Here is a 14,330-nt window from a genome sequence, read left to right as displayed (position 1 = left end):
GTAAATCCATGAAACTATATGGGGTGTTTTAATAAATGACCCTTCTAAGAGTTTAAATAGGCTATTTAAATTCAAATCCAAACTCCATACGATTGAGATAGTCGGATAGTTAGGAGATAATTTCTAGGGATTAAATTTAATTCATTATAGGAAGTTCCTCACTTCCTTGATAGGAGGAAACCATCTATATCAAAACTTTGAGGGACCCCTTTCTCCTGGTCGTTGAACTTACTCTCTTTACCACTGAAGCTCCAAAGAAAATTTTGTTCCTATCTACACCTTTTGAGAGGAAAAAAAAAATACTTCTAGTGACTGAAGGAGAATATCAACTCCTGCATCACCAAGTAAACAGATTGATGAAGATCCACTTCAAACCTGTGGGAGGACGAAGGAAGAGATACAACATAGATATGCCACATAACTGTAGAATTTCCTAGGAGGAAAAGCTCAAAGCCTCAAACAGAGGAGGTTTCAACGGTAGCAATGCCATTTTGAGGTAAAATATTTCTATTTCCATGTTTTTAATACTGTATTTCGGAAATGGATTTTGTGAATAGAAAGACTGATCGATCAGGTCTTGGTAGAATACCATGGCCGACTTTCAGTGGTATTAGGGCTGGTCCTCTTGACCATCATCCTAATGGCAGTCATGGAACTACACTAAACCTGAAGAGGTTCAACCTCAATAGAGCACAGTCAAGACGATCAGCTCTAATACCACTGAAAGTCGGCCACGGTATTCTACTGAGAAACAAACTCAACAATAAAATAAAACATTAATCGCCACAGACCTGATCGATCAGGTCTTTCTATTCACAGAATCCATGGCCGAAGTACAGTACTAAAAGTATGCAAATAAAAATATTTACCTCCAGATGATTGCTACTGTTAAAACCTCCTCTAGTCGAGCTTTTCCTCCTAGGAAACACCACCGGTATGTAGAACATCTTTCTTGTATCTCCTCCTTGACCTCCCACTGATCTGAAGTCGATCTTCACCAATATGTTTACTTGGTGTTGGAGGGGCTGATCTTTCTGTGAGAAAATTGCATGAACACAAAGGGGTCCCTCAAAGTTTTGACACCATGGCCGACTTGTAGAGCTTCTAGGCAGTTTCCCCCTTTCTGGGCTTTTCTCTCCGAACCACTCCACTGTCCATTTTGTCCCACCTACCTAGGTTACTTTGGAGCGGACTTTCATGCACAACCATCTAGTCCATCATGTTTTGTGACCTGCACTCATTCATTGTTTTGGAAGTGGTATATGATCTACATAACGGGAAAAAAAAGCTTGGCCCCTTTTTCTGTCTAGGCACAAGCAAGCACGTCGAGCAATGGAGATTCACCCACCCAATGACTGTAGGTGATTGTTCTATACTAAATTTGTTTATGTCCCTGACCACAAGTAAATCTTGTATAATTTGCTTACCGGACAGAGACTTCTATCTAAACCAGTGAAGTTGAAGACAAATTGCAAGGATGAGAACAAGAAATATCAAGATTAGAAGAATATAAAGTAAACAAAGGAACCAAATGCAAGAACACAAGATTTAAATGGTTTGGCAACTTGTTGAATCCATGGGTGAAGATGAACAAAGCAATCCACTAAAAATCTAAAAAGAAGTTATAATGAGAAGAAAAACCAAAGTTAAAGAGCAACTATTTTCCCTACAACTATAAGAGAAACACTCTTCTGACCTCAAATGAACCCTTAACAAGATCTTTATGTCTGGAGCCAAGAAAGTGAACACAAAATCATAAACTTGTCTCACAAAGAAAGCCAAAATACAAGTTTCCTCAATGACCAAGGTTCAAAATATCGCAATGTATTGACTAATACTTATCAGTTTTAAAACCCATCAATACTCGAAATACAAATGTTATGGATATTTTATTATTTGTATAGTAACAGTCACATAAAACTAATTTTCAAAGAGTCAAAAGAAAATAATAAAAAATGGGTGAGTATCAAGGCTTGAAAGCGCATGATACACGAACTTTTGGCAACGTGTGTTCCAATACTTGGAACCTTTAATAAGGACTCCTCTATGTGACTGACTTTAATTCTCTCATACAGCATCAGATGGATGGTGCAAAATTGGATGAATTGATTATGCATCCAAGGTGATTCTACAACAGCCATAGCATGCCTCGAGTAAAGAACATAGTCAGCAATGGCATTTAAACAAACTAATAGAATGTTACCACATGCTGATTACATACAGGAAAGGAAACCAAGCAGCATCCTTGCTAGCATATTAAAGACAACCATTAGGAAATTCAAATTTGGTTTACACATACCCACCAGGGCATTCGAACTAACCAATGTCAAGTTTCTATTTGTGTATCTATTACCCAGTCCTCTTGGGGTTTGCTGTAAACTACATCAAATCATTTCAATATTTATAGAAATTCTTAACCTAATACGAAATATTTTGTTATTAACTTGAATTATTATGCAAGTCTGGTGACACAGCTCCAGAGAGAAATGTAAGAGAACCAAATTACCTTAGCAAATAGCTGGCTTCTGTCTTGGTAAGCATTTGGATTTGCAGTCTGTAGTTAGCAAGCATCATATAACTTGCTTTACTGCTGAGCATTTCTAGCATTTTTAATTTGGTTGATAGATTAGAACATGCTGCCATATATGTAGGTATTTCAGACAATAGGTGTGTCATAGTGTTGAAGATTATGGTCAGACTTATATGTGCTATAATATATGGCAGATTAAAGAAATGTCAGTATTCAACACATAAGAGGCATTTAATTTATTAGTGTTTGATTTGATTGGTGAATAGCCTCCGTAACAAAGCTTAGATGAGAAAATCAAGCAAGGGAAAATAATCCTTTATTATCCAAAGTTTTAAGTTTCTTGTTTGTATTTCTTTTGTTTTTCTTTGGCCTGATAATCAAGATTCTGATTTGTGTGTTCTTTCCTAAAATCACCAATGTGGATATTTTCAAGGTTGCACATCTTGTAAACAAGTTTGCAAGTGATTTATAGGAAGGTAACTATTGGAAGTACATAACTCAATTATTTCTCAGTTGCCATGTATTTCCTTTTTAACTAAATAAATTTAGAGTTTGACTCAACACCATGGATGGGGATGTACTTTGGATGTCAGACTAGCCATAGATTGAGCAACTGGAATTTACATTTTGAGATGGGTAGACATCAGAGGGGAAAACCTGAAAACTGCGAAATGTATTCTCCTATAATAGATATATGCAGCCTAATGTACTAAATGAATTATGATCGACCAGAGAATTTGTTTTATGTGACAGCAATCATTACACTGTTTTAAGGACTACAGAATAAGGAAATTTTTTATTGCTGAGGAATACCTTAGCACCAAACATTTGATGTGAGATGAAAAATGATCAGTCTCCTTTTTCCCTCCAAAAAGACCCACCAAATAACACGAATAAGAATCTCATTGCATCTATGAAAAAGATCGAGAGATGGTACAAGATATGTATTCCTAAAAATTAAATGTGAGATAAGCAAAAAACAATACATCAAATATTGTAAATCATGCCTTCTTCGCTGAAAAATCAAGGATGAATTCCCTGATTTCATCACTGGCTGCTCGATCAAGTGCTGTCCTGCCGTCTGAATCTTTGGCAGTGTAACTGGCTCCAGCTCTCAACAGTTCCTCAATTTTAGGCTTGTCACCTTCGGACGCAGCCATCATCAACAAGATGTCTACAGGATGTATGCTTTGATTTAAAAGAGCATACATCTTATCATAAGAACCCTCTACTGCAAGCATCCCCATGTAATTGAAATACTGCAAAAGAAGTTTCTCGTCTTTATTACTGAAGCCCTATCGAATTTAAGTGCATTATCTTCCGAACACAGATGGGGTCATTGACTCATTGAGGTTTTTATGAGAACATTCTTATCTATGTACATCAAACATTTCTCATTAGAGTGATTCAACCAAAATGCTAGAAGAGCTGTTAATAGAAAACCAGAGAAACTTCACAAACAAAGAGATTGATAGAGCATCAGAAGAACATAAACAAAATAAACCCAAGAAAAGAGAAAACCGTGGGCTCAAAATTCTAGAGTTAAAATTCTTGGTTGAAGGGAAATCAATTTGGATTTTCTAAGAGTAAGAAGATAGTGAAGCCCCTATACTACCACTCCAAAAGTTCTGATTCATCAGAAAGCAGAACCCATCTCTGTTTGGGGAACGGAAAAACTTTCACGACTCACAATCCGTAATAGGAACAACGATAACAACAAACTATCAGTCGAGAAAAAATTACCTGTTCAACATCATCTCGATCAAAATCATCACGAGTCTGGCTGCCGTAGACCCCAGCATCTTCGGCATTAACACCCCTTTTCCCGAATTTAAACCAACATTTGGCTCTAGAACCGCTACAGGGTCCAATTTTAGAACCAATTTTGCACTCTCTAAACCATCCAAGCCCTCTGCGTCCACCCAAAAATTGAGAACCATACTTGTTTAAAGAAGACGACCCACAAGTTGCCGAAGGTAAGTTCAGTTGAACGGAACAGGGGACTGACGCCATTAAAAAGTTTCAGAACAAACAGCTTAACAATCTAAGTTCTACATAAACCAATGAGACTCCAAGGATCGTTCCAGATAGAGAGAGAGAAAGGAGCCCGAAATCCGAATCGTAGCTCTGCTCTATCTGTTCTTCCAATCTTCTTTATCCACTTATCTAGATGGAAATCTATTAACGGAATCCAACGGATAAAGATAGACCTCCCTATCATAATGCCAATAATCTTCACCGTTCAAATGGTATATTCATTTCTAAAACCAGGCTCTTCAAATTAGTAGGGGCTCATATTTTAGTAGCATAGATTTCGATTTCCATGTTCGTCCGATGAGCATCAACCTGTTTTGCAAGTAGCAAGGAGAGTTGGATGGTTTGGATTGAAATTGAATGATGTGCAACTGCCCCGTTTATTTCGGCCGGTGCGGGTTAGATCGAAACCGACCCGACTATACAAACAAACAAGGAGAAACAAGGAGAAAGAAATCAGAATCAAAATCAAAATCAAAACCCTGTCCCTGTCTCTGGCAAGAGTAAGCCAATAGACAGAGCAGTCTCCAGTCTCGTTGCATCTTCTGAGCAAATCTTTAATACATGGAAGGTACAAAAATACTTCAGAGTAGTGAAATTCTATATATGTAAAAGGGGAAGCCTTCTGAGTTATAACTTCTAAGCTGTTGTTTTTTAATCTTTCATGCCTTCTGAGCTGAAAAAGAGAGGATGAATTCCTTGATTTCGTCGGTGGATTGATCGAGTGCGGTCTTGCCATCAGAACCCTTGACGGTGTAAAGAGCTCCAGCTCTCAAGAGCTCCTCGATCTTGGGCTTGTCACCTTCCGAAGCAGCCATCATCAACAGGACGTCCACAGGGTGTACGTTCTGGCTGAGAAGAGACTCCATTCTATCATATGAACCCTCTGCCGCCAGCATCCCCATGTACTCGAAATACTGCAGATAGACATGGAATTAATGCCCCATTCGTTATTCAGAGCTGATGAGTAGAGTCGTAGAGATAACAAGAAACAAGCAAGCAAAGAAACAATCGAGGAGGATTAAGTACCTGTCCAACGTCATCTCGATCGTAATCATCTCGACCTTGGCTACCGTATATCCCAGCACCTTCAGCGTCGACACCGTTGGTTCCGAATTTGAACCAGCACTTGGCTCTGGAACCGCTGCAGGGTCCGATTTTGGACCCTATTCTGCAAGCTCTAAACCATCCAAGCCTCTTTCGAATGCCCAGAAATTTAGAACTAAATTTGGACTCAGACGAAGAAGAAAGATAACTAGTGTTAGTTGTTGAAGGCAATATTAGTTGAATACTACAGGGAATGGACGCCATTGAAGTTTCAGGGGAAGGAATGAGAATATGAGATGAACCCAGAGAAAAGAGAAAATCTAAGCCCTTTACGTAAACAAACCACTGCACTGAAGTGAAATTAAACAAACAGACATTTGGAGATCATAGTAGGTAGGTCAAGGTAGTAGTGTAGTAGCCTTATAATAATACTAAAAATCTGCAGAGGTCACAAATGGCGATGGTTTTGTAAAACCGGGACAGACTGTCGCAACCAGTGGGGCCGCCTTATCAAGTTCGCATAGTTCAGTAGGCATCGGATTATATCGGGGCGATCCTAAGGACCATCCAACGGTAACGGCCACATTCTGAGTCTGAGGGCGTATCCAGTTTGCAGTTGGGCTGAGAAAGAAGATGACTGCCTGGCTTGAAATCCGCTTAACAGCGCCCGCCCATGTATTTGGGTGTTGGCTGGGAGGGCAGAGAGCCCCTCGTATTTCCAGTCTGACTCTAGAAGAGTTGCTGGTTTTGGTTTTGTACTTGAAAAGGCTCTCAGCAAATTAACAGCGCCCGCCCGCCCATTCTGGTTTTGGTTCTGTACTAACAATTTAAATTATGTTTTTTTTTTGGATTATCAACTTAAATATTTTTAAAATATTTAATAATATCTAATAGTTTTAAATAAATAAATTTTAAATATTTTATAGATTATTTAAATATATAAATAACTAAATATTTATCATAATTATATTTTAAATAGTTAAAATAACAAAATTATGTAATAAATTTAAAAAATTTCTTCAAAGTAAAAAAATAATTATAATATAATATTGAAATTAATAATGAAATTATGTAATAATAGTATAAATAATGGTTTTATGGATACCTAAATTCAATAAATAATTAATATTTTTAAATTTAAATATTTTACATATTATTTAAGTATTTAAATAACTAAACATTTTGAATAACAAAATATTTAACATAACTAGATTTTAGATAGTTAAAATAAAGAAATTATGTAATAAATTTAAAAATTCTAACAAGTAGAAAATAATTATAACATAATATTGAAATTAATAATAATTTAATATTTTTACATAATATTGTAAATAACTAATTTCACTTATATCAATTAATAATTCAAGAAAATAACTTTCAAAATTTAATATTTATTAATAATAATTTTAAACTCTTAATCTGTATTTATTATATAATTATATATACTAAAATTAATATTTATTGTATTTTAGTAATTATTTATTGTTTTCTATGATAAATGTAGTTTCAATGATTATGTATGAATTTATTTTATTTTGTTATTTAATAGAAAACTTTCAATAATTATTGGAGACTAAATTACTATTATTGAAAATTTTAAATTTAATTTATTGTACTTATTGTGTTTTTGTTATAACTTATTGACTAATATTTATAAGAGATTAAACTATTATTTGAGATTATACTATTTATTGATTAAGCTAATATATTTTTAGTACTTATTGTATTTTTGTAATTATTGTTTTTTTCATCATCAATATATTTTCAATAATTATGTATTTTCACTATAAATTTTTAATAATTATTGGAGATTAAACTATTGTTATTTATTAGAGATGAGACTACTAATTTAACTGAAATTATGAGTGTTCATGGGTTGGTTTGGTTCGGTCATAAGCTATTTGGCCAATCAAATTGACTTGATCAGGTTGGGGAGTTGGTCAGTTGAAACTGACTGACCTTTTGTGAAAACTGACCCACTCAAGTCGTATCGGTTTTGGTTGATTTTTTGGTTTGGTCAATCGGTTCAAATGATTTAAACTTAAAAATTTAATTTATTTTTAAAAATTACAGTGCAATTATTAAAAAATAAATTTAAAAATTAGAATTATGATATAAAACATTTTAGACTAAGAAATACAGAAAATTTCCTATTTTCCATATTAAAAATTATATTTAAAATATAAAATATTAATATATATCCATGGTTAGGTCGCTCGATTTTGGTCAATTTGGAAATGGCTAAAGTGAAACCGATCTAACTTGGTCGAATTGGGAAATTTTTTGAACCAAAGCCGACCTAAAATACTAGAAAACTGACCAACTCGGGTCAAGTTGATTGGGTTGGTCAATTTAATTAGTTTGATGAATAAACCTAACTGAATTTAATTATTGTTATTTTTGTATTATAAAAAAAAATTATCAAAAGTAGTATATAAAATATGAATAATTATTAATTATTTAAAAAGTTAAAAATATAAAACAATCGTATACTCTTATGTGTTCACATCTACACCCCACAACATCCCATAGCATATTCCCGTCATTTATTGGGAACATCTCCCGATGATGACATCATCAGTTCCGATACTATCATCGAGATATGTTCCCAATACATGACGGAGATGTACTGTGTGACATTTGTGGGGCGCAGATGTGAAATCTACTCTTATGTATTTCTATTAGGGTCATTTACTAGAACACACCTTATAGTTCTACATATTTACTTAAATCTACCTTATAGTTTTCATTTTACTAAAACGTCCCATATATTTTACAACTTATTTGCTTAATCAACCTTTCATTAATGAGTATTTGTTTTGCCATTAGTAGGGTTGTTCATAAGAAGGCCCAACCCGACCAAACTGACCAACCCAAACCGACCCAACCCGAGTCGGCTAGATTTTTATCAGCACCGGTCGGTTTCGGGTTGGGCAAATTTATAAACTGAAATATCGAGTCGTTTCGGTTTCCTTGTGTAAAACCCGAAACCGAACCGAACCGAATTAGTCTTCCTACTTAACTAGTCTTCTACTAGCCCGGTAGTTCCTAGTTTCCTACTTAACTAGTCTTCTACTAGAACTAGAACAACCCTATCTTCTAGTTCCTACTTAACTAAATTGTATCTATCCTAGTTTCTATAGTCTTTTATGGTGAAGAAGATGATGGCATGGACAAAAGTAACTTCTTTTGAAGCCAAAGAAATGAATCACAAAAGGGGATTAGAAGTTTAAGAAATAAGGAAACTCTGGAGCTCTATGTGGGAAAGGAAGTCTTACAGCTTCCTTCCTCTAATAATAGATCAGGATCACTGGGTCTGAATCCAACGTCTCAATTCAAAACTTATGCCCAGATGGCTACTCTAGGCTCTGAGAAAGGACAGTTGGGAACTCAGACATGAAAAATTCTCTGCTCAATGACAGGTGGTGGTCAACAAAGGTCTAAACATATTAAGGTTGCTTGCTTACCAGGGAAATACAAAAGCTTTTTGAGTGCTGTGGAACAGGGATTAGTAAGGTTGACACTGGACCAAAGGTGAGACAAGTTTCAGAAAAAAGGTTTGACTACAAGAGCAAAACCGAAACCGACCCAACCCGACTCAAACCGACCAGGTCGGTTTTGCCTATCAGTGGGTCGGTTTCGGTTTCCACCTTAGGTAACCCGACCAGGTCGGGTCGGTTGGAAAAACCCCAATAAACTGACCCAACCCGACCCGTGTACAGCCCTAGCCATTAGGCCCATGATTTTTTATTTCAAAAATACCCTTAACACTTTTTTTGTACATAAAACAAAATTGACCAAATATAGTTAATAGAGTGATTGTTCATGTCTTATTAAGGGCAAAAATGGTATTTTTATTTTTATTTTCTTTTGATTATATTTATTTAAATGAGCATTAGGGTCAACACTATCATCTAATAGAAGATCGATTAAATTTATTGCAAATTGTAAGTAGTGTTTTAGTAAAATGCTAAATTAGTAAATCCATAAAATTATAAAGGTATTTTAATAAATAACCATTTCTATTATTTAGATTCCGCTTAACAAATCCCATTAGTTTTACAAAAAAAAAAGAAAAACACTTGAAACAAACGAAGCCTAAACAATACGTTTTCCAACATACTACACCACATATTAGTTCGTATTAATTCCTATGCATCTGGGTCGTACAAGAGTTGGATGGTTAGAACCACGTCGTAGATGGCGGTATATCCCCACGATCTGATGAATGAATGGCGATGTAATCATACGGTCTGGATTGGATGTTTCGAACTTATCTGCCTGTATTAGCCCATGCGGGGTGGGAAATGTCGCTTTTGGCCCAAACTTCAAGAAAAGCTCTGGATTTTGGAAAGGACTGTCAATGCGCATAAAACGAGTCGGATCTGAACTGGACCAATTTGTTCGCATCCGTTGAATGTTGATATATGGGCCGGATCTATATATGGACTAATTTGTCCACATCCCCTCATGTTTTTCACAATCATAAAAACCTCCCCTGATTTCATTTTCACGAAACCCTTTTGATGGAGCGCAATCCGGCCGGTCCTAGTTGTCAATGATCTTGTCTCTGATTAGACCAAAAGTTGCCTGAAACAGAGAAGAAAGCAAGTAATCTCCAGGGAGGAACCCGGTGAGAGTGCTCCAAAGCTCAAGTTAGTATTTCCTCAAAGGCAAGATAAAAAACCAGATGGCGCAAAGTTATCACATACCTCCTTCTTGGGGGGAAGAGAGCCTTTTATAACCACTTCGCGCACTCACTCCCAAGCTTCTGTTAGGTCGGGTATCATTACCTATGCACTTCTGCTAGTTCGGGTGTCATCACCTCTGCTGGGGCAGACAACCGCCACTGCTCTCTTTGTAGGAGCCGTCTCTGTGACTGGAGGTGGCGGTGGCAGGTGGCCGTTGAACTGCGGCTGTCAAGTGTCAGATCCTAAGTCAGTCAGGTGCGCCACCTCAGGATACGAACTCCTTTGGTGTCAGGTCAGGTACGATTGTTCAGTTCGGCGTCCTGGAGCCGAAGTGTTGAAGTGGTGTGCGAGGTTAAGTCTTGAGTTCGGATAGAGGTGTGGCCCAAACTGCCCTAGGGCGGGCCAGTTTGGGTTGTTGCCCTTTGCGCTCCTAATAAGGCTCGGGGTCAAAGGGAGAGTTCGGGCTCCTTTTGGGGAGCTCGGACCGCTGGTTCCTCCTCTCGGAGCTCGCGCCTTGAGCGTACTGCCGTGCCGAGCTGTTGCCTCTGCCACATGTTGAGTGGTCAAGAGGTCAGGCCAAATCTTCCTTCATCAATTGCTCCCCACTCCACGCGCTAAGGGGCTTGCCCTGGCGCGGGGAGTTCGCGAGGTGGCGGGTGAATTTGACCCGTACTTCGAACTGGTTTGACTGATAGCGCAAAGTGCGCGTTCGTTAGGAGATTTCCGGGCTTCTCGAGCGCCAAAAAGTCAGGAAATGCGCCAATCTGTGACAGCGCGCATTTATTTCAAAATTTAAAAAACGCACCGCTGGGAGACGTGACAGCGGGCGTTATTTCAAATTTGAAAAAACGCGTCGCTGTTGCCTTTAACACGAGGAGACGTGCGTCGGCGCTGCTTCAGTTTCAAAAGACGTGCGGCTAGTTACATCTCGGTCTTAGGAGACGTGCGGTCAGCTTGATCGTGGGCCGTTGGATTTGCCTCGATTAGAACCGTCGGTTTTCGGTCACTGTGGGTATAAATAGTGGGGGACCCCAGTCGCTTTTCATTGCCATTCTTCTGCGTTTGCTTCTTGAGCTTGCGTCCAAGTTTTAGCTCGCGTCAACCTCCCGTAGTCCGTTTGCTTTTTCCGGGTGAGTCAGGACTTTCTTCCTGGTATTCTTTTCCTCTCGATGTCTAGCTCGGACAGCTTAGACAGTTCTTCGAGGGGGTCAAATGCAGGTTCTACGAACCGAGCTACATCCCCCGACAGCCTTAGTGAACCCGAGGTAGAGCTCGAGGAAGAGTTCGAACCCGTAGGCCGAGTCGCCTTGGGTAGTTTGGCGTCTTCCTCCCGTCGAGGTCGGACGTTAGACAAGTTTGGGCCCTCAACCATGACACCTGAGGGGCTTTACTCCCTTATCACCCAGTTCAACCTGCCTAGGGAGTACACTTACTTTATACCCTCGGGCGACTTTCCTTGGGAACATGGTCCCGACGAGATCGTGATATTCCGGGAGCAGCTCGTCGCTGGGTTGCGCCTACCTTTCCACCCCCTCATCGTCGAGGTTATGAACCACTTTGGCGTTATCATTGGCCAGCTCCACCCGAATTCTATCCGTAATTTGGTGGGGACTATCTCCCTTTTTTGCGAACAGATTTTGCCTTTAGACCTGGAGATCTTTTCTTCCATTCTAATGCTTAAGAAGCAAGCGGGTCCCCTTCCCGGGCGTAGGCGGGCGTACTACCTGTCTCCTCGCTCGGGTTTCAAGCTTTTACACGATCTTCCCAACAAGGTCCCGGCGTGGAAACGGGACTACTTCGGGGTGCGAAGTGCAATGGGGTGGCTGTTCCAAACCGGATGGGGGATGGCTGCCCCCGATGCCGGTGTTACGCTTGATAGGAAGACGGCGAAGGGCCTCTGGGAATGGGCACGGCTTGGGCTAAAATGCCACCATTATCTGATAGAGGTCAAGCTCATCGAGGCCGGCCTGAGTTCGGGTAGGTTCCTTGCTCAGAGGCTTGCCTTTTGTTTTGCTTTCCATTCTTTCATTTTCCTGATGTCGAGCTCTTTTTGCAGGTGTGATGGACGCAGAAAAGACTCGTGGTGGGAACCTGTTTCATATCATGAAGAGAAGGAAGCGAGTTGCCAAACGGACTCATACCGAACAGCCTCGAGATGCGGAGCCCAGGTACCGGGCTACCCGCCAGTGGATCCGCCCAGGGAGCCCGAGATGGCACCTCCAATACAAGAAGCGGCAGGGGCCCCTTACACCGAGGCTGCTTATACAGGGGCTCCTCCTTACACCGAGTCTGCTTATACGCGAGTTGGGCCTTCAGGCTCGGGAGGCCAAGGCGAGTTCAGGAGCGTGTTGTCGCCGAACCACGCTCTTCAAAAAAGTAGGGAGGTCGTTTACCCTAAGGAGGTCGCGGCATGGACCGAGCTTGCTTTGAGCCATGTAGCCGGGCGTGCTGCCTCTTATGCCATGGTGGTAAGTCAGCAACTTCTTGTTGGGCTCCTTGTCATTACCTTTCTTGCTATTGCTCTTTGAATATTCTCGTTATTTTTCCTTTTGGTAGGTGAATTCCTCCATCCATACCTTAGCGGCCCAAGCGGAAAGGAGCACGAGCTGCCGAAGCGGCTTCTCGCGCTGCACAGGCCAGGCTGGCAAGGTCTCAGAGAGACACCGAGGCCATGGGAGTGGTGGTGAAGCACATGGCGGACCTGAGGCTGGACTTGCAGCATCAGGTCGAATACTTTCAAGAGGATATTAGGGAGAGGACAGAGATCTTTTCTCAAGGCATCAAGGATGCCAAGAAGAAGGCCGTTGAAGACTATATCGCCTCGCCGCGCTTTGACGACCTGATGGTGGCTCGTACAGAAGGGATTTTAAACTGAGCCGGTGGATGATCAGGAATACGTACCCCGAGCTCGACATCAACGCCATAACTACTTCGCGCATTACTCAGGAGATGGCCAACGCGGATGATGGTGAACCGGATTCTAAGGATGAGGCGGGACCCTTGGGTTTCGTCAACGTGCCTTCCAAGGATGAGGACTGAGATTTGTCGGACTGCTGGAGAAATTTTTTTTTTTTTTTGGAATGTACACGGAGTATTTTGTAATGAAACGTTCTTTTGATTAAGTTGTTGTCACCCTCTTTTTTTCGAACTGACTATGTTGCCGAACTGACCATATGCCTCTGATGATGAGATGTCGAGGTCCTTATCAGTTTGTTGTTTTCACTTTGCATGTCATCTTGGTGTTAGCATTTTGCTTTTGCGTGCCAATGCCGAAGGGGAGACTAAGTCTTATGGTGTCGAGGTCCTTGTTAGCTCGTCATTCTAAACCTCAGGCTCTGATAGCGACTCATAGTCCACTTCGCTTGGTAATTTATAGGTAGTATCGTCTTAAGTTAACGACGTTCCACGCTCGGGGTACTCGGTAGGGCTCTTCCCAATTCTGTCCAAGTTCGCCCACACCAGGCTCGAGTGCCATGATCTTACGGAGAACCAGGTCGCCAACGCAGAAGTTCCGCTTTTTTACTCTGGCATTGTAGTACCGAGCTACTCTTTACTGGTAAGCTGCGGTCTGGATGTACGCGAGGTCTCTTACCTCGTCCAGTAGGTCGAGGTTGGTACGTAGCTCATCTCCGTTTGTCTGATCGTCATATGCTTCTAATCGCAGTGTAGGTACTTCGATCTCCGTCGGGAGTACCGCTTCAGGGTCGTAGGTGAGGTTAAAGGGGGTCTCTCCCGTGGTGGTTTTTTTCGTAGTTTGGTGAGCCCATAGAACACTTGGTAGCTCGTCCGCCCACAACCCTTTAGCTCGGTCTAGTCGCGCTTTCAGTCCGCGGAGGATAGCTCTGTTCATCACTTCTGTTTGACCGTTTTCCTGCAGGTGCACGACCGATGTGAAGTTCTACCGAATCCCCATATCTTGGCACCGATCCTGAAACTTGATGTCCTCGAACTGCTTGCCATTGTCGGAGATCAGTACCCGAGGTAACCCGAAGCGACATACTATGTTCTTCCAAAAGAAGTTTTGTACA

The 14,330-nt window shown here is 40.4% G+C and overlaps 2 protein-coding genes across 2 annotated transcripts; both read right to left on the bottom strand.

Annotated features, from left to right (window-relative positions):
- Positions 1-3,415: 3,415 nt before the first annotated feature.
- LOC104604845 (protein LHCP TRANSLOCATION DEFECT-like) lies at positions 3,416-4,700 on the bottom strand. Its single transcript, XM_010269396.3, has 2 exons — positions 4,274-4,700; positions 3,416-3,789 (listed from the first exon to the last, which is right to left on the bottom strand). The coding sequence occupies exons 1-2, from the start codon at positions 4,541-4,543 to the stop codon at positions 3,532-3,534; spliced, it is 528 nt and encodes a 175-aa protein (XP_010267698.1). The 5' UTR covers positions 4,544-4,700; the 3' UTR covers positions 3,416-3,531.
- A 335-nt stretch (positions 4,701-5,035) lies between these two features.
- LOC104604844 (protein LHCP TRANSLOCATION DEFECT-like) lies at positions 5,036-6,271 on the bottom strand. Its single transcript, XM_010269395.3, has 2 exons — positions 5,594-6,271; positions 5,036-5,481 (listed from the first exon to the last, which is right to left on the bottom strand). Exons 1-2 carry the CDS (start codon positions 5,873-5,875, stop codon positions 5,227-5,229), a joined length of 537 nt encoding a protein of 178 aa, XP_010267697.1. The 5' UTR covers positions 5,876-6,271; the 3' UTR covers positions 5,036-5,226.
- Positions 6,272-14,330: the final 8,059 nt, after the last annotated feature.

Source organism: Nelumbo nucifera, chromosome 1, assembly GCF_055504915.1.
Source record: "Nelumbo nucifera cultivar China Antique chromosome 1, China Antique-T2T, whole genome shotgun sequence".
In the NCBI taxonomy this organism is placed as follows: Eukaryota; Viridiplantae; Streptophyta; class Magnoliopsida; order Proteales; family Nelumbonaceae; genus Nelumbo; species Nelumbo nucifera.
This window is presented reverse-complemented; position numbering and strand designations above follow the sequence as displayed.

What these genes read in the sequence shown, in the direction of transcription:
- LOC104604845 (XM_010269396.3), bottom strand. Translation starts at nt 4,543, where the DNA reads ATGGCGTCAGTCCCCTGTTCCGTTCAACTGAACTTACCTTCGGCAACT. An exon ending in ATCGAGATGATGTTGAACAG is followed by an intron (nt 3,790 to 4,273) that starts GTAATTTTTTCT and finishes CTTCTTTTGCAG; the next exon opens with TATTTCAATTACATGGGGAT.
- LOC104604844 (XM_010269395.3), bottom strand. Translation starts at nt 5,875, where the DNA reads ATGGCGTCCATTCCCTGTAGTATTCAACTAATATTGCCTTCAACAACT. An exon ending in ATCGAGATGACGTTGGACAG is followed by an intron (nt 5,482 to 5,593) that starts GTACTTAATCCT and finishes GTCTATCTGCAG; the next exon opens with TATTTCGAGTACATGGGGAT.